Raw genomic sequence first — 20,231 nt, forward strand, 5'->3', positions numbered from 1 at the left:
AGGCATCGAATAAACAGCCCGACCAGATCCGACTGATTTTCTATTTTATCTTTTTTTTGAAAAAATTACTATTCAATTCACTTTGAACTGTTACTTTTAAAAAGAATCATCTATTTTTTCCAAATCAGTGATTTAATTGTCATTTCTCATGAACCAATTTTTGAAATCTAAAGGATTATTATTATTGGAAATCATTTTTATTAGATTTTTTAAAGGAAGAAATTTGAAAAACCTTTGAAGGTTTGAAGAACATAAACGGGTTTAATTTTAAATTTGGAGATTCCTATTCAATACAATTAAGAAGAAATAACAATGAAAAACAAGAAACTAAACGGAAAAACACCAAGATTTACTTGATTTGAAATCAAAACAATGTCTACATCCACGGATAAATCCAGTATTCTTCGCTAAGAAAATCTAAGAGAACAGTACAATAAAATAATCACTCAAAATTTAATCCCAAACCCAAGCCTTGAAATCCGTGTACACCCTCTCTCTGCTCTCTCAAACCTTAGAAGAAGAAAACCTTAATAATCTTAAAAAGCAAAATCCCCTGAAATCATTATTTCCATGTTTGACACACAAAAGAAACTTATCTTAACCACTGTATTAATTCAACGACAGATAAAAGACACATTAATAATACTAGGTTTGAGGAAAATTTCACATTCCCATTATGTGCTTTTGCATAACATCTGCCCAAGTGGAGAATAGGGAAGGCGTTGCAAAAATGAAGAAGTTGATGAAAGATATGGGACTAAAAAAGTGTGTAGTTTGTAATTAACCATTGGATCAGAGTGAAGAACAAAGTCCCCACATTGCAATACACTGAAACCAAAGGGGCAATTGCTCAAGCAGATGAAAGCTCAACATCTTCAACCATAAATGAGAATGCAGATGCAATTCAGAGCTTACTTGGCAATTCTACCAGTTCTTTAATTCCTCAAGAAGAGACATAGATCTGGAAACCTTGCCATCAACTGAAACAGCAGAATGACAATTTTCATCCTCATGTATATGTATGGGGCACTATTTATTTTCTTATTAACTTTCCTTTGCAAGGTAAACTAGAAAATATATAAGGTTGTTTCCGGGCAATGTCAAAGCTAAGTCCATAATATTCCATCTCAACTTAGCAACAAAAACTGTAGAGATAAGGTTGAGAAATCAAGAATGTAATTTGAAAACCAAGGCAAATCCTTCATTCTTTTTCTTCATTTTGTGAACTATGGATCCCACCTCTTTATCATAACCCACCCAAAATTGTAATGTTACAATCATTATTCTTTGGATGGGTAAGCTGGACTTGAGCTTACAGCATCAAAGTTGCATTGTAGAAAAATCCCGAGGCACAAGAAGAGAATATGTAGGCCCTCCAACATAAGACACTGAACTTAACCTACTAATAGAATATATTATAGATCTACTAGGGTAGGGGACCACGGCGTATATTCACTAGTCTGGGTTTGGCTTGCAGTACTGGGGGAGAACCACAACACCATACGTTAATAAACATTATAGATTTCACCTAGGCTGGAGCATTAGATGTCACTGCCAAGTTGTAAGGGAACAAGTCTCAATTAAAAAGAAAAATCATCAAATACAACAATAACAACAACAACAACAAAATGAAGGAAAAAAAAAAAGGCACAAGAAAAAACACAAGTAGAAAACCATGAAACAAGAATTGGGTCAGCCAAACTAGAACAGGCGCAAGTTTCCTGTTAATTGAAAGAAGTTTGTGTACATGAAGATATTCGAAGGGTAACCGATATCAGTCAGTAATTACAGAGGTCATACTGAAACCGTTCTCCATTCTGCCTGCATCTACCACAAACTGCAGGCACAGATCATACACTGCTGTACAAGGAATTAAAGCATAGCAAGTAAATAGAAAATATGACGCATCAATTTGCGAGTTAAGGGTGGCCCTCATTATTTTATGGCAGGCAGGCCCCTAACATTTATTAGCAGGAAACTTCTTACACTTGCCCTGAACCAGGCTCAGGATGAAATCTGTAAATATGTGCTCATATTCCGGCATTTTGCCATACCCTGCAAGATTTCAAAAGCTTGCATAAGAACCAACAAAGCTATAACAAGAACAAGGTAATGGATACACAAGGGATATGAAATCTGAAAGAAATAAAATGCACTGTGATCAGATACTTGTTTCTTTGAATCGTGAAAACAAAGATATTTCTTTCCAGTTCCAAAACCATTCAGAGCAAAGAATAATGGGATAATAAATGACAACAGGTCTTCACTTGCCAGGGAAGTAATTGATGTCGATGACATAAAATCGATCTCTGGTTCCATGCTCTCGGATTATATCTATGTTGAACAAACACAGACCCTACAGAATACATCACGAAACAACCAAGTATTACACATGAAATATATATCTATATATATATTTGGATTACATTTACAATATAGAATGAAAGAAAAAAAAGAATTACATATAATCCACAAATGAATTAAGTGAATATTGCAGCAAAACCAAAAGAGAAGAAACTAAGTTACCAGCCGACGACGGAGCTCTTTCGCAAGCCGTTCGAGTAAAGGTCGTGGAGGAAGCTCTGTACAAAAAGGATGAAAAAAAAAATCATTTCAATCATAATGTAAATGTTTCACAAGCCAATGTGAAGCAAAAAAGTTTGACGCTAGGATGTCAATGTTCCAACAAAGGAAGCCTCAAGAACCTTACCAGCAACACTGGGGTCCAGATCTGCATCATCTGCAGAAGCTGCGGCACATGAAACCCTTGGGAAACGGAATACTCCAGCATTACTTAACAGTTCACGTTTAATCACGTCAGGTAGAGAGAAACGCCGCACAACCTTTATTGCTTCCCCAATAATATAAACCTTGAAGAGAACACCTCCTACAACCAGACAAGTAAAAGATGACTCCAGTATGAAAATGCAGTTAATGATTACAATGGAAGTAATGAGGTGATACCACATAATTGAAATACGGTACCATGGTTGACAAACTCCTGTAGAACCAAGGGAGGTTCAAGCTTTGATAGGGAGAACTGATCATAAGCGAGAGAGAGTTGATGTGACTTTGGGCTTCCATCCACAACCAGTGGCTTTGCAACTGAACAGAAATCAACCAAACATTATGCAAACAATTCAATAGACGAGGATGAATTACCAGAGTTAATCAAGATTATCCAAGAGATCTTTTCTATTTCACAAAAGATGAGTTATAAGTGTTTGATAATTAATATTTTATTTTTTTAGGCATTCAGCTGTGCAGTTGGTTTGAATTCACTACTGTCTCCCCTTTGTTTTTAGCACATCAATCCTACTTATATTAAATATAACGCATTTTTTTATAAGTAATTTACACGCTTATGCAAACATGGCTAGTAAATACTGAACAATAACATGGTGAACTGCAGATCTATGATACAATCTTACCCAGGGGTAATGTCAGCCCAGCTTTAGTGACAGCATCACGTATGGATGACGGATCTTTTGTAATAACTAATTGCCTTGGAACATTAACTTTGCCTGGGATCACAAAAATATACCCAGATGTGATATAAAGAACTTAAGCTGCCACAACTGTCAATGGTTATGCACAATGTGCAAATATTGAATCAAAATATTTCCATGATTAACTTTCAAGCAAACTATGATCCCCAGATATGTCCTATCGCTAGGAAAACTACAACAGTAATTACCATAGAAATCAGACAAGTTCAGATCAGCCACATCCTGGAGCATGGACTGGCGATTGTGTACACGTTGTATGGCATCTGGTGGGTCAAGAACCGTAACCTCTGGACGGTTTTGCCTGTAATCCTTTTAAACAGTAAAGGGGTTGGGGGTGGGTAAGAAAGAATGGCTATTAGCACAAAATGAACATTAAAATTTTGAATAAAAACGAAAAGATACTGAAGTATATGATCAAAAGCACCTGAAGAGAGAAAAAATAAGGAAATCATGGATCTGGTTTATAACATATAAATTCTTTGTTGGGCTTTGGTCCCCTATGCTAAAGAAAACCAAACCTGTGATGCTTCCATCCAAGGTGACCCAAAGGAAAAGGGCATAAGAAGTATGAAAAAGTCACCACGATACTAGTGTATTGAAATCTGCTATTCATACGACATAATGACAGTAGGTAAGGGTCCAAGAGTTTCTTTTCCCTTCCAAGAAGCAAATCAATGAAGATGGTCTTTTTCTTCTTTTTTAAATGAGAAAATTTAAGATCTCTCAACAAATAGCAGTCATGTCACCATGATACTAAGTGGATTGGCATCTGGTAGACATTACTTTTAAGCATCAAGTAATCTAGTAATCCAAACAGCCATTTTCAGTGCATTTTTTTATCCCCAGCATTAATTGATTGCATTTAGCAACATAAAGTTTAAGAAGGATATCAAATATACATGATTTCCCACAAATCATTAGGTTCTATAGTGTGAAGAAAATGCTTAAGAAAAGATGTAAGCATTGAAAATTTTAGACAGGCTAACCTCAAGAATTTGACGCCACTCCTTTCCTGAAAGCTGAATGAGGGAGAAAATATGAATTACATTAGATATGAACACATAGCTAATCATTAAAACACAAGACACACAGCCAAATTCATTAAGCCTCAACATGTTCATTTCAAGCACACTGCACGACATATCCTGTAATAAATTTAAAAAAAAATGTTCATAGTTTTATCGCCATTTCAGATGACAAAATCACGTAGAACATCCAATAAAGACAGGAAAGGAAGAAAAAAAGAAGCAATTCCTAGAAAAACAAATGTGCCTTGGAAAAAAATCCATAATAGAGTTTCAAAGGAGTAAAGTAGATATAACCCGAAAAAGCTCCACTAACCTTATGTAAAAGAATGTCAAATGGACCTTGCTCTAAAAGTGGCCTATTTTGGTCAATGGCCACAAACAATATTCCCTTGTTCCTGCACCATGTATGAAACTTATTTAGCAGTTATTAGAATTATCAATTATAAGGGAGAGGGACAAAACAAAGCAGGAGGGAAACAATAAAAGGTAAGATTCCAGTGACATTGATCATACGGGCCTTTGTTTCAAAGATGATATTGTCTTCTGTTAACAAATATTGAGCTTGATCAACTAATCAAACATAATCTAAAAACACCATTGGCCAAAGAAGGCCAGTTTATAAAACCAAAACATTTAAAGCTCCACTACTGTGAACTAATATGTCAGAGCCACATAACTTGAAAACGGATCTAATTTAACTTTTTATAGATGTAATCCAGATAGAAAAGAATCTATTTACATCAACTAGATGCTAAGAATGCTTTCCTTCATGGGGCGCTCTCAGAAGAAGTGTATATAACAGCTCCTCCCAGTTTTGTAGCTCAGGGGAAGGAAAGTCAGGTTTGCCGAGGAAAATATAGAGTATACATATTAATTTTTCTGAAATATAAGGAATTCATCAGAAGGGGGGGAGGGGGTGTAAGAATTATTCTCAGGTGGGTCTTTCGTACAGCCTAGAGGGCTTGGGGACCTAATAATCATTATGCCCTAATAACTGCCAATAGTGATTAAAGAGAAAATATAATAAGCAACGAACAAGGATCACTAATATATAGTCATTTATCTATTATCTCAGCATTACTATCAAATCCTCATAGCTAATGTGTGGAGTCGGCTAAATACCTGGTTCATCTATCTATATATGCCTATATGTGAAAGAATAACATTTTTTTCCCATGACCCATGGCAGATGCAAATCAATTGAGCATCACTTTCAAGACCATACTCTGCTACCATGTGTTGCGACACCTAAAACACAAATCTGAACCATCATCATCAAAGCCCATCCTAAATTCAGATACAGATCTCAATAATTCGTAAAAAAAAGAAGCGAAGACATATTTTAATATAGAAAGGAACAATTCTATAGCGCTTTTTTACAACAGTAATGGCATCAAGAATTGACTTTGATTTCCACATTGTATGTTAATCTTTAAGGGTACAATTGGGAGAATATACCAATTCATGAATCGGATCAAAACTAAGATTCCAGGTATCAAGAACTGAGTCAGGAAGAAAAGGATACATCAAACAAACAGTTGACATATTAATTTGCTAAAGCCAAATCTACATATACAATTAAGTAAATAAAAAATAAAAATAAAAATAATGACACCAAGACCATTGGCAGATTGAACTAGAACATTACTTCCAGAAGAAATTCGGTTTTCTATGTTTACAGAAATTAGTGAAAAAGATAAAAGTAGAACAAATTTCAGGCAGATAGATAGAGAGAAGGAGGAAATGATCTAGAACCTTACCTAGCCAAACCTTCGAGCTTCGGCTGCAAGAAGCTCTTCGTCTTCTTCGAAGTCAGAGCATATCCAACAACTACTTGCTGCGGTTGGGGAAACCCTGCGACAATCGAGTACGATTGTGGATCTCTTCCGTTCTCCTTCTCCTCCTCATTTCTACATAAAATATCTTCGTTCAACCTCATGCCCCTTCTCAACCTTTCGACGAAACTCAAACGCAAGAAATTTCTTAGATTCCCTTAACCTTGCCTCCTTTTTATTCAATCAAAACCTACAAGTTCAGAGACGAAATGTTGGATTTGAAACAAAAAAAAAAAAAAAATTACAGATCAAGCAGCATCAAACAAGACCCTTACAAACGCAATTCTCCAGGTTTTCCTGGCTTTTGCTTATCGCTTATTAAAACTTGAAGTCTTCTACTCTAAATTTAGAAATAGAGATAGAAAGTTCGCTAGGTTTAACGAAACTTGGAGATATGGCGAAAGGAGAGACGAATGTCAGTTGGCAGTGTGAAGGACTGTGCGGGGAGCGAGATTGCAGGGATAGATAGGCTTTGCGCGTGCTAGCTACGAGTAAATCAATATATATATATATACGGATTGTATAAGTTATATTTCTAAACTACCCTTTACAGGAAGAATAAAAATACAAAAATGCCATTCTATAATTGAATGACGAAAATGCCCTTTATTAAGTGTTCAAGAACGTAGGGAACAAAAATCTCGAAAATAATCAACGGTCCTAACACAATAATTTTGTATAGAATCTCATCCTCGACTGACAGTATCATTTCCTTAATAAACACATACACACAGAAAGAGAGAGAGAGAGTGAAAGAACATTCATTCAACGTGAATGTTGGTTTTTTAGTGTGATTGACACTTGTTTTTGTGGATTTAAAGGTGTACTTGATCATCATGATGGCCCACACGATCCTCAACGTCCAAACGCTTTATATATATATATATATATATATATATGGGTCCCGTTCGCCACCCTTAGTTTTACCACACACTTTAACAAACGCGTTTTGTCTTACATGGGTTAGAAATTTCGGAATGAGCTGATTTTTGGTGAGGATGATCTCTATGGTGAGGAGATCATCCTCACCAAAAATCAGCTCATTCCAAAACTTCTAACCCCATCAAAATTGATTTACAAAAAATGGACGGTCCACGATTTTTCAACGTGTAAACATGGGGCTAAACATTCGGAATGGGCTGATTTTTGGGGAGGATGATCTTCTAATCATAGAGATCATCATCACCAAAAATCAGCTCATTCCAAAACTTCTAACCCATGTAGGACAAAAAACGTTTGTTAAAGTGTGTGGTAAAACTTAGGGTGCTGAACATTTCCCTATATGTATATATATATATATGAAAAAAATATGGCTTTGTTGTTAGCATCGCCAAGTTTGTCCCTGTGGAGCCTGGCGGAATGAGCCTCCACTGGACTACAATCAATATAGCTATTATTTATAAGTAATAAATAAATGGTAACAGCCCTACCTAGAAGTTATATTGCAATCAAAATATTTTTAAAAAAAATGCTGGAATGACACGAAGGAAAATACAAATATGACAAAAATGATGTGATAATGCGTCCATTACCTTAGATGTTTTTTACTCTTATCTCGCAAAAAAGCATCTACAGTAATGTGTGCGACACCACATCATTATGTCACCTTTGTATCTTTGTTTGTGTCACCCCAGCATGATTCATTTTCCCTTTTTATATATATATATATATATATATATATATATATATATATGCTTTGATGCATGTTGGGACACTAGGAAAGTTCAAATAGAAGTTGCAAGTAGGGTCCTGTTAATGCATTGGAGAAGTGGCATTAAATGAAATTGTCGAAGAAAATGACATATTTATCAAATAAGAATTATAATATTTTATATTAGGAAGTATTGATAATTAGAATATTTATATTAAACTATTTTATATATCTTAATTGATGTTATACGTATATGGGTCACGATCCGTGTACACATATCTAAAACTTCTAATCTCATATTTATGAGTTGAAGAATCGTGGACCGTCCAATTTTTGTAAACCAATTTTGACAAGGTTAAAAGTTTCGGATTGAACTGATTTTTTGTGTGGATGATTTCCTCACCAAAAATCAGCTCAATCCGAAACTTTTAGCATATATAGGAAAAAACACATTGTAAATATATGAGTAGATATATGTGTACATGGATCCTAATCCTATATATAAATACCCTGTTAGGGTTCATGTAATAATCATTTAATAAAGTTCATTTCCTTCAAGATATCAAAACCTAAAGAATCATGTTGGAGTGATATTAAAGTTGGCATCATTTCACACATTGTTGACGTGAAGGTATGTACAAAATCATAAATGCTTCTCGTTTGTAAATCGATGAAAAACATCTATGGTTCCATACACACATCTAGGGGTACAACTTGGTCTGGTTCAAACCGAGAACCGAACTAAATCAAGAGCTTTGGATTGGTTTTGTTCAGTTTATAATGAACTTCGGTTTGATTCCGGGTTAACAAAATAGATAACCAACCAATTTGGTTCGGTTCTTGGTTCATACTTTGTATAGAACCAAATCAAAACGAGAACCAAATTCTTATATTAATAAAATTATTAATCTATCTAGTAAGCTATACCCATTTTTATGGATAAATTGATTATTTCTTTTGTGGATGGATTAATGACTTTCTTTAATTGCCAGAAAAACAATTAACTTTTTGTTTGAATGGATACATTAATGATTTTTTATTTATTGATAAGTAGAATAATGATGAGATTTCACATTCATATTTATTTATTTTTATTAAAAATATGTAGATTCAATTAGATTTTTAAGACATTGGCAACCCATAGAATTGAACCAAACCAAACCAAACCAATCTTAGCTCGGTTTTTTGTTGGTTTGATTTTGTGGCAATTTGGTTTGCTTATTATTCTCATTTAATGGAATTGACTTTGGTTGGTTTGACTTTAAACGGATCCAAGTTACACCCCTACACACATGTAAGGATGCAACTTGGTTCAATTTGAGGTTAGATCGGAATCGAATCGACTTAGATCAATTCTGTTAAATGAGAACTAGAACTAAACCAACTCGAATCGAGCTAAGGTCGGTTTGGTTCAGTTCAGTTCTATGGATTGCCAATATCTAAAAAACCTAATTGAATCAACTTATTTTTAATAAAAATAAATAGAAATGAATATGAAATCTCATATAATGAATCATTTATTTACCCATCAATAAAAAAAATCATGTATCCATTAAAAAAAAGTCAACTGTTTTTTCATCAATTAAAAAAAGTATTTAACCCCATCCATAAAAAAATGTCATTAATCTATCTATAAAATAATAATAAAAAAATAGGTATAATTTATTAAATATATTAATAATATTTATTTATAATTTTATTAATATAGGGATTCGATTCTCGATTTGGTTCGATTTTTATAAGACATGAACCAAGAACCGAACCAAATTAATTGGTTCTCCATTTTGTTAACCCGGAACTGAACCGAAGTTCATTATAAATCAAATCAAACCAATCCAAAGCTCTCGGTTTGAACCAGACCAAGTTACACCCCTATACATGTCCACGGTAACAATGTGTGAAACGATGTCAATTCAAATGTCACTGAACATTATTCGAACCTACATTCTATTAAAAGCACCACAACACCAATAATGTTGGATATTTTTCTTCTTCTCCTTTATGTTGCTTTACTTATTTTTTTAATAAAAATCTTGCCAAACCTTCCTACTACATACATTTATTTCTCGTGATCATTGTTTATTTTTATATAAGATATCTTCAATTTAAATTATTTTATTTAAAGCACATGATTCTACTTTATATGCTCTTAGGAGAGATGATGACAATCTTGATACGATAACTATTGACTCAAAAACAGTTAGATGATGCAACAATAATGGACTTGACAAATAAGTGGTGATGACCAATAAGAATAATTAGATTTTTGACAATTCATAAAGATGTCATTTCTTGAAATAAAAAACAACTATTCAATGAAATCAATTGCACACTCCTTCAACGAACCATACAATTATGAGAGGGCATTAGAGAATAAATTATATTTTATCATTATTAGTGTATCTCATCACAAATGATGAATTGTTATCAAGTCCGATATTCTATAGAAGTATTGGTAAGTAAAATATTTATATTAGACTATTTTCTAAATTTTGGTCCAGGTAATATTCATAATAATGTATATAATAATAATTATAGGATTTTCAATAGAGTTATATTAGCACTTCTCTTCCATGACCATCATAATCAGTTTTTCTGATATTTTTTTAACATCCCACACATCAGTGGTAGTGCATTAATTAATTAAAGATCCAACTGTTAATTTGATCCATTTAATAAAATACCTACTTGGTCATTGCCATAGGTTTAGATCTCCATTTTATCCATCGTGGACCAGCTATACGGACGGACTTAATTAATCCAGCATGGTCTCAACTCTGAATCATATTTATATTGTTAAGTTAGCTTCTATTTGACTATTATAAGGACGTAGGTTTGTGCAAAAATATGTTCGATTATTTTATCTAGCTAGAACTACTATCATGTGAACCAAACTAACCCTAGTGATATTTTTATATCTAACCAACCATAAACTTGAACTTAGGATGGACATCCATATCGTGTGCTGGCGACACGATTCATGTATTATGTAGCATTCCCATCCCCTTATTCCTTTCACATCCAACTTTTGACATTGAGGTGGTATCATACTAACTTTTCCAAAAGGGCTACGATGAACTATTGCAACAATAGACCTCAAACTCAAATTATTTAATCCTTTTGCACGTGGACTTTAACTTTCTGTATATATATATATATATTTATATTTTTTAATTATTAGATATATTTGTGAAGGATGTAAATCGTTTTGTAATAGGAAATAGTCTTTCTAAGTTGACTTCCTTTAACACTACTTTGACATGATAGTGTGCAGAGAATAATAGATTTCTTTCCTAAAGATACGAGAAAGAAAAAAAAATCTATGATTTTTTACGTACATCAACACAATGTTGAAGGATGTCACTTTAGCATTTTTCTAAGAAATTTACGACTTCGTAGTTTTAGTCGTGCATGATCACATTAGAATGAACAAATCCTCTATAGTCCATTTTTCCTATAGTTCTCTATAATTTCTATAAACAATTGAGGGTGTGTCACATCATCAAGACAATTACTTTTGTTTATTTAAATTTAAGAGTTCAATGATCATCTATTTTTAAATACTTGAACTATAGGAAAAATGGGCTACAAAAGATCTATTCCTTACATTAGAGGGCATGTGTAATATTCATGTAAATATCGCCTGATACATGTCCTAGGCTTAGACAATTTATGTATGCCAAACATGATCTCAAAGCCTCTCATAGACTAATGTGTGTCAAAATACATCTATGTACATGTACAGGATGTTAATTTCATTTAAAGATAATCTTAGAAAAATTATATATATATATATATATATATAATGCCTTGGTTGGCTGGGTGAAATGCCAACAAATTACATCCAATTCCCTGATTTAAAATTTAAAAGGAATCTAAAATTTTCTCATGACAATGGCTTAGACGGATCCTACAAGTATCACAGTAAATATAATTATGATTTTAATGCAAACTTTGAGATTTAGAATCATAATCTAAGAATAACACTTAATTATTTATTTATTACTGACTTTCTCTCTTATGTCACGATTAATTGGCAAAGAAGTGTTTTGTCCAATTCGCACGAAACAGAGTCTTTGTACATATGGACAAACTCCAATTCTTAAAATAAAAAAAAATGATATAGTAGCCCACACAAAACACCCGAAATTCAAAATTTGTGATGTTGCACTATCATTAGCCCTGGTGAATTGTAGTTAGATGACCCTCTAGATTCGCACAGATGAATCTTGTGGCCTCCACCTTGGGATCACGGTTCTCCATGATCGTACTGTTTTGACTTTTATACTATTAATTATAATAAAAAAGAATATAATATGAGACAGGTGGATCCCACGAAATTGGAGAATCTAGTAGTGGGGATCATTTTTCCTCCAAACTTGGGGGGGGCCACGGCCATCACATAAATAAAGTGAGGATAAGGACTTGCACTGATCTGATATTAGTGGACGTAACGTGCTCCCTAGTCCTACTCCCTCTCCCTCTCCCTCCCAGCCACTAACGCCTATTTTTCGATCAGCCCAAAAAAAAAACAAAATCAGATTATGATCATGTCGTCACGTGAGTACAACATCTGGATGCACGTGACACATGGGCTGATACATGATGATGGGGGTCCAACCCAAAAAATCTCAAAAGTTCAACTCAATCAATTCCACTGGGCCCCTCTTTTTGGCAATAGGAATAATGGTCCCATCTCTCATGCATCAGCAAAAGCATTTATCAAGGAAGAAGATAAGTTCAATTAAAAAACATTGCCTTGGTCGTTGTTCGTCAGCGTCAGTTCTTAATGTATATTACTATTTAATTTAGAGAGCTTCTATGCTAATTCTTGATTTACAATGAATTGGAGTGACATCAACAAAAGTTAGAGTGGCAACAGAATCAACCTTAATTTTTTTTTTTTTTGAAAAACATGGTAAGATTTTAAGTCTTTCTAAGGATTGTTTTGTTCAAATGAATTTTCACATTAACAATCCAACTCCATAGCCCTTTAAATTTCATTGAAAATCTCAAATCCAAATTTTTTTGTTTATTCTTTTGATCTTGATCCAAAGGTTTGGAAAAAGGATAACTATCGAAGTGCTACCTAATTCCCAAACTTAAAAGTAAAATCCGAGAGTTAAAAAATAATGTTTCTTGGATTTTTTTTTTTTCAAAATTCATAAAATCTTATCTTCAACAACCCCCAAGCATCATATCATGTTTTTTTTTATGCCACAAGGTGAGCCCTGGACCCTTGGTAAGGGTGAAATCCTTACAAACTCCATAAGGCTAGTAGTCAGACTTTTTGTTTCGTCTTATGTGAAGTGTGGTTCATGTAATTTATATTTTCTTAACAGACCTTGCGGTAGAGATTAAGTGTTGAACCCCACTCATTTAATCGGAATTGAAATCAGAAACTCGGATTCCAATTTCCTCTTTATTGGAACCGGTTGGAGTCGGGTTAAATATAGAACCGAATTGATAGGAATTCAAACTGTTAGGTTATATCCAATAGGTACCCCCGGTTGTCAGAACCCATTTATATTGGCATATTTATTATACTGTAACTGATTTAAAGTTTTTCTACATTTTTAAATTAATCTGTATTATATAAAATTCTTCAATACCATGTTTAAAATATGCATTGGAGTTTAAAATTGGCCATCTCTTCTAAAAGTTCATTACTTACGAAGAAGATGAATTTTAACTTAAAAAGAAGAAAAAAAAAGAAAAAACATTAACTCGTGTCATTAGTAGAACAAATAATAATTAAGTTAATACTTTGTAGATAAAATATTAATTTTTTGAAAGGAACATTATGTTAAAATTCATGAAAATTGATAATTTAGGACTGGCATTAATTTTTCCTAAAAACAACGGACGTGACCGTCGCAATAGCCACTCATAAAAATGGAGTGGTTTTCCTAAATGATGCACTTGGGCCGTTAGAAATAACAACTGTTTTATACAAGAATTGATGAGCACCCATGCTTCAAAAAACGATTTTGATTTTTTTTATAAATATAATGATGATTGAATTTTCTTTTTCTCATTAAACTCTTGAGAACCAGAGTCGACGAGAACCTGTGTTTCTTGGTGTTTCCAATTCCTATTGTATGTATTTTAGAGTTGGAATTGGAATCGACAAGAGTAGGAATCCAAAAAATATAATGGTTATGGTTCTAAGTACTTTAGGAAGCTAACCAAAATCGGCCCATTAACACCCCCTAGTAGAGACTTTCTAAATGCACCATGAATTTTGGCGTGGTATCTTAATAACCCAGTAAGTAAACTCTTTCTTTCTCAATACCCTTGACCAATAAAACCCCCTAGTAAAGACTTTCTAAATGCACCATGAATTTTGGGGTGGTATCTTAATAACCCAATAAGTAAACTCTTTCTTTCTTAATACCCTTGACCAATAAAATGACAAACTCAAATCATCAAGATTGACGATTCATGTCGAAATGCCAAGATCAACGATTGTAGCACATTGATCTTGACAATTTGGATTGTTGACCTTGAAGATTCATGTTCAAATGTTGAGAACAACGATTTATTATATTTGATCAATCGTCGATTTCAGTATCTGAAATCCTGATAATGACTTGGTGTTTGTTTGTTATTATTCACTTACTGGTTATGTGCACAGATCAAATATTACAAGGGGTGACCATAATAATTCGATAGACATGTCATTTCCATTGAATGGAAAAGGGAACCAGCAAAAGTCTTCATCCACAGCTTCAACCATTGAAAATCTACCCCGGTAGTACTGTTTTTCCGTGTGCTCTGTCCAGTTTCCTTCCTAAGTATTGCTTCCAAAAATGAATAATAAGTAGTGCATGTACGTTTGCACATGCATTTGTGTGTCATCAAGCATTTGTTTGTACATGTCAAGGTTTAAAAATCTTAGATATAAGTAATAGTCATCTCAATTTAAGATTTGATAATATCCTAATGTAAATGCTTTAATGATTCGGCTAAGGCAAAGATAATTCTAACGAGTTTCCTGTTAGAATCTATCAAGTTAATTAATGAACCATACATAATGTTAGTGTCGGCTGAATATGTAACTCTGGTATAGGTAAGTGTGCATTATGCTCATCTGTTTTTTCGTTGTTCTTGATTAATTTGTTAAGCTTAATATCAAGTTCTTGCTTATTATATTGCTGACAACTTATAACGTTGTCCTCCTCTGACAGATATCTCAGGAGTTAGAGTCGGTGCAAGAGTCTCTTGAATGAAAAAGACAAAGGGGCATGTGAAATATATAGAATAAAATGTGAAAGTCGATTATATTATAACCAAAGAGCAGCTGAATTGTTTGAAAAAGGATTCGAATTATAATACAGACAGGGAAGGAAGTGTTTTACTACTAACGTTGAGTTTTGAAAGGCTGATACATCTTGAGATTATCAACTAGGCCTTGAATGGATCCAACAGCAGCAACAAGTGATGCAATCAAACAGGCCAAGCTCAATACCTTGAGCTGCATCCACATGGCCGAATATCTTTGAATCCTTGATTGAGCAATGTACATCTCTAAGGGGAATATACAGTCAACGGCCAGAATGAAGCTGCACCTAGCAAACCCACGAAATCATTGAAGAATGGGAGTATCATAGCAATCGAAGCCATTACTATCACGAACACCGTCCTCCACACCACTCTAAATAAGTTTATGTTGTATTCATAAACACCAATGCTGACACCGTGCTCCCTCATTATGAATTTGTTTTTGGGCCAACGCTTATCACACCACTTCTCCACAAATCCAAATATAGGTTGGCAGAACACCTGATCAATATATGGTGACTTGATCATCACTATGTTTTGCATCCAAGAGGTTGATTTGATTATAAAAGCATTTATGCCTATGTATCCCACATCTTACTGGATGGTTATTTACTTGACATTAATGGGTTTTGCTGTTCACATACCATAATTAAATAATGTCGGGAATGGGTATTAGCCACCCAATACTAGGAATCGGGATTTGGGGTTAACAAATATCCGTGCTGAGCTGGTGACCATAATGTCACCTGTTCAGAAATCAAAGTAAATTCCCATCTCAGAAATTTCTCCTGCATATTTTCTCTCCACCAAACCAATTACTCTTTTGATGCCATGCCATTGGTTTATCAGCTTAGCACAGAATTATGTTAATAGAAAATCTCTATTCCAATTTCAAGGTGTACTTGGGCTATAACTAATTGTTTCATATATAAACAAACATTAGCATTGGTGTTAGAGGTTTTACTTACTTGGTACGCTCCAACCAGATGGATGACAATGCACATATTAGCAAAGTCAATGAGCCAAAAACGTTCATAAAAACTGAATCCCATGAGAAAGTTTCCTGGTGCTTTGTTCCCAAACGCCGCATAACCCACACAACCACATAATGCATAGAAAATTGTCGTTGTCGATACTCCAATGAAGGATGCTTTCTTCATCACTTCGCTCTTTGGAGGACTTGATCTCAGAGTGTCTTGCAATTAGTGCCAGGCAACTTAGAAAACCAGAAAAAGGAATATTATTTTTTTACACCATAAAATGGTTTTTCTGTAATACATGTATAATATTTTATTTTCTACAAGCAAGCAAGCTATTAGTGGCTAGAAATTAGTCAGGGAAGGTGGGTTTTAAGCCCACTCATAGTCAACACTCACAAACTTTAACCAACTTAGCAAGATTGAACCTTCAAATAATACATGAGGTCACAGTAAATAAATGCTGTTTAATCGCGAAATAGTGAGCTGTATAGTTTGCATTCAAATACAAAAATTATTAGAAACTGCAATATAAAAAATGTGCATCGTCAATCTTTTATACATATATGTTCGTAAGAATTGTAGATTTTGTAACTCAATCATGTATAGGATGGAATCACCAAAAATTTGATAATTTCAAATTCTGTCCATAACTCACTAGAATCTTGGGTAACAAAAAGAAGATGCTTAGGAACAAGATATCCAACATCAGGAAGAAGGAAAAGGGATAAACTATATATACAAAAACATATATGATAAGAATTTGGGTTACCTGTATCTCAATGAGGACACTGGAGAAAGAATAAGCAAAGGCAATGTCTCCTAAAGCTTGGAAGGCCCTCCACATCTACTTCAACTGTCTTCCCAGTTTCCCCTCCTGCATTCAAGTTCAAAATCAGGACACTACATTTCATTGAATTTATCTTTAATTATGCCCTTAGTTTGATTCATAAATAGAAGACCATTTATAAGAAATCAAAACAAGGATTACTTTAAATATTCCCAAAATTCACAATTTCATTTATACTTATTGAATACATACAAGATATGTCATTTTTTTTTTTATTTTGTAAAAATGTAATTTTTTAAAATATATAGCTTGAACTGTAATGTTAGAAACTAGAAGTTCATTTTCATAAAACACCCCAAAAATAAAATATCAAAATGGATACATTCCCTTGTTGATAAATAATTTAAAATCGTATCCAAGCCAATAATTTGTGTACTACCTTCTGTAATTTATAGTATTTGTAAGATTTAGCAGCTAACCTGCCACTTTGGCAATGGAAAGGCCTAAGCCTATGGAAGCATAAGCAAAGGACATTATAGCTGAGACGATGGAGAGCCATGAGAGCTTGTGAAAATTGGGTAATTTTGCTCAGAAGAACCTGTATGCACGCAAATACAATCATGAAGGGATAGTTTGATGTGTGGCACTTCACATCATGGACATTCTTGTGGAAACAGGTGGATATTTTAATGGCTCTGATTCATAAGAGGAAAAAAAATAGTCATTAAGTCAAATTAGTGGAGGGATGATATACATAACAAATAAATACAAAATCAAACCAAAGATTCCAACCCTGTGAAAAATAGGTTCAAATTGTACGATTGAAATGTACAAATGCTTGAATTTGTAATTCATCACTTGCATCCCAAATGGGTAGAAAAAAAATTGGAATAAATTCACCCACACTACTACTACTACCATATGACAAAGAAAATTGGAATAATTTCCACAGCTTAATTAGAGCTTTAAGGTTCTTACACCATACTGATAGATGCAGTGATGGTGTACCCAATTGTAATCTCTAGACGAATTCCATATTGAGCTAACCCACATAGTTTTACTTTGATCCCTCCTGAAATACATCCACAAATAACACTAGTTATTTAAAAAATTAAAACCCATTTAAGTGATTGAACTGAGTTTTTTTTTTTTTTTTTTAATTCGTTGATCTTAGAAACATTAATGCATGGGTTAGTTACATAAGTTAGCTCTCACAACATTCATGTAGGTGTGGTTTCTCCTCCCTGTAATAGGGTGAGGAGACCTATAACAATCGGCAAGAAGTGTCGAAGCGTACCAAGAGATCAAAGAAAACAACAACAGAACAACAGGACCTATTATCCAACCCAATTGAGCTATTGCCCATGCCCAGGACAGCACCCCTGACCCAATTACTGCTGTTATTATATGAGCACTGGCAGTCACCAATGTCCCTTCAAACCAAACCCAAAATCATGCAAAGAATTAATAATTAAAAAAAAACACATACCAGTTCTTTTTATTCGACCATAATCGTCGAAGTTGTTACTATCAACGTCAATCTCCATCGCTTCAGTGAAGCTGCTCTTCTTCTTCTTCTCTCTCTCTCTCTCTCTCTCTCTCTGTATCTTATTGACAATGGGTATGCTTTAAATTTGAAGAGTGTACTCTAAACATGTGTTCGTGACCAAATCAATGCACAAGATTTCATTTTTGTTTGTAGAGAGGTTGTATTAAATGATGGATGGGTAAAATATATATGCTATATAACTCATAACACATACAAGGATGATACATAAAGGGAGAAATCAAAGAGCGTGTATCCTATCTGGGAAATGCCAGTGGGACCTGCTGACACTAGCAGTTGTTGTTTGTTGTTGTTGACAGGTACCCAACTCAGATTGCAATTGCATGCGTTAGGTTGCTACCAAACACTTGTCCCCATCTTATACGTTTGTCATTTAAACCTTCCAAGAAAATTTAACTTTTCCGCAATTTTGTCATTTGAATCAGTTCAGCTATGGTAATGCCGTAATGGTACAACACTCTAAGCAATCAACATGGTGAGAGAAATAGTAATCAGTTTTCCAAGGAAATATCTTTCCTTCTCAGCCACTAAGACAATTTCTTTTGAAAATCAAAAAAAACATTCTCACACAACATCATTGTGACTCGAAATAAATCTGCAGACCTAGTCCGAATTTGATGTTAGCCAATGAATTGATGAAACAACATAGGGATGTTTCTTTTGATCTAAATTAATATTTAGATCATCATTTGTACAAGTGATGTGGCCCACCCTGCCGATTGAGTCCATATTTGCTGTAAGCCGAAATTAGTTATGAGTGTAGATGAATTAATGGCATCGCACATATGTATATATGTATCTATGTATGTAGAGAGAGAGTGTGTGAGTTTTGGATGGGGGGTGACTTCATCCATTTGATTAAGTTCAGCTGTTTGAAAATGGATTCAAATTATTACATGTAATACAAATAGGGAAGTGTGTGTGTTTTATCAATCAAACACATAAAAACTAATGCTAAGTTTTGAAAGACTGATATGTCTTGATTTTATCACCAAGACCTCGAATGGATCCAACAACAGCAAGAAAACGAACCCAGCTCAATTTCTTGAGCCGCATTCAATATCTTTTTTTCTTTTTTAAAGTTCAAGAGGGTTAAGGCAGATCCAGACCAGTTACAACTTCGGGAAAAGGCAGCCCCTTTCCCTGAAAAGTTAGGCTAACAAATTTGCTGAAAAGTTACTTGAATATAGGACCTGTCTATCCTGCATTTTTCAATTCTCTCAATCATGCAAATCTCAAGGTGCGTCTAGAATAGGATGTCTCTAACCCTTGTGAGTTGATTTAATTCAATCCATTTGATTATTGGTAAAAATGATTTTTTAAGGGTATTTTCGATATAAAATTCAAGTTCCAAAGTGTGTTTATTACACTTTAACTTAGTTAACAAGACTTAGGGCACACCTTAACATGACCCATAATTAATATATATTTAGAATTCCGGTGTCAAGGTAAATCTCACCCTTTCTTCTCCTTCTTCAATTTTTAAGTAAAAAAATCCTTGATTTTTCTAGTACAAACTCTTTTATTTTTTAATAAAAAAGATTAATTTATTAATTTTCTTGGTTTCACTGATTTGAAAAGATAAAAAGG

General features: G+C 33.9%; 1 protein-coding gene and 1 pseudogene across 3 annotated transcripts; both read right to left on the reverse strand.

Moving 5' to 3' along the window:
- Positions 1 to 1,559: 1,559 nt before the first annotated feature.
- LOC147402664 (inositol-tetrakisphosphate 1-kinase 3-like) lies at positions 1,560 to 6,851 on the reverse strand. Of its 2 annotated transcripts, XM_086437986.1 has the most exons (12): positions 6,648 to 6,851; positions 6,298 to 6,562; positions 4,851 to 4,932; positions 4,496 to 4,528; positions 3,698 to 3,818; positions 3,432 to 3,524; positions 2,986 to 3,105; positions 2,711 to 2,887; positions 2,527 to 2,582; positions 2,272 to 2,356; positions 1,987 to 2,055; positions 1,560 to 1,837 (listed from the first exon to the last, which is right to left on the reverse strand). In XM_086437986.1, the coding sequence occupies exons 2-12, from the start codon at positions 6,474 to 6,476 to the stop codon at positions 1,779 to 1,781; spliced, it is 1,074 nt and encodes a 357-aa protein (XP_086294112.1). In that variant the 5' UTR covers positions 6,477 to 6,562; positions 6,648 to 6,851; the 3' UTR covers positions 1,560 to 1,778. The 2 variants fall into 2 exon arrangements, with proteins under 2 accessions (XP_086294112.1, XP_086294113.1); XM_086437987.1 differs by having other exon boundaries at positions 1,560 to 2,055.
- Positions 6,852 to 15,278: 8,427 nt separating this feature from the next.
- On the reverse strand, positions 15,279 to 18,861 carry LOC147402665 (amino acid permease 6-like; annotated as a pseudogene). The gene is made up of 6 exons (XR_015177194.1): positions 18,564 to 18,861; positions 18,053 to 18,146; positions 17,554 to 17,769; positions 17,060 to 17,161; positions 16,276 to 16,506; positions 15,279 to 15,808 (listed from the first exon to the last, which is right to left on the reverse strand). The product of XR_015177194.1 is annotated as an amino acid permease 6-like (transcript).
- Between the last annotated feature and the right edge of the window lie 1,370 nt (positions 18,862 to 20,231).

This window comes from Akebia trifoliata, chromosome 4 (assembly GCF_017979445.1).
Source record: "Akebia trifoliata isolate Shusen 1 chromosome 4, ASM1797944v1, whole genome shotgun sequence".
NCBI classification, from domain to species: domain Eukaryota; kingdom Viridiplantae; phylum Streptophyta; class Magnoliopsida; order Ranunculales; family Lardizabalaceae; genus Akebia; species Akebia trifoliata.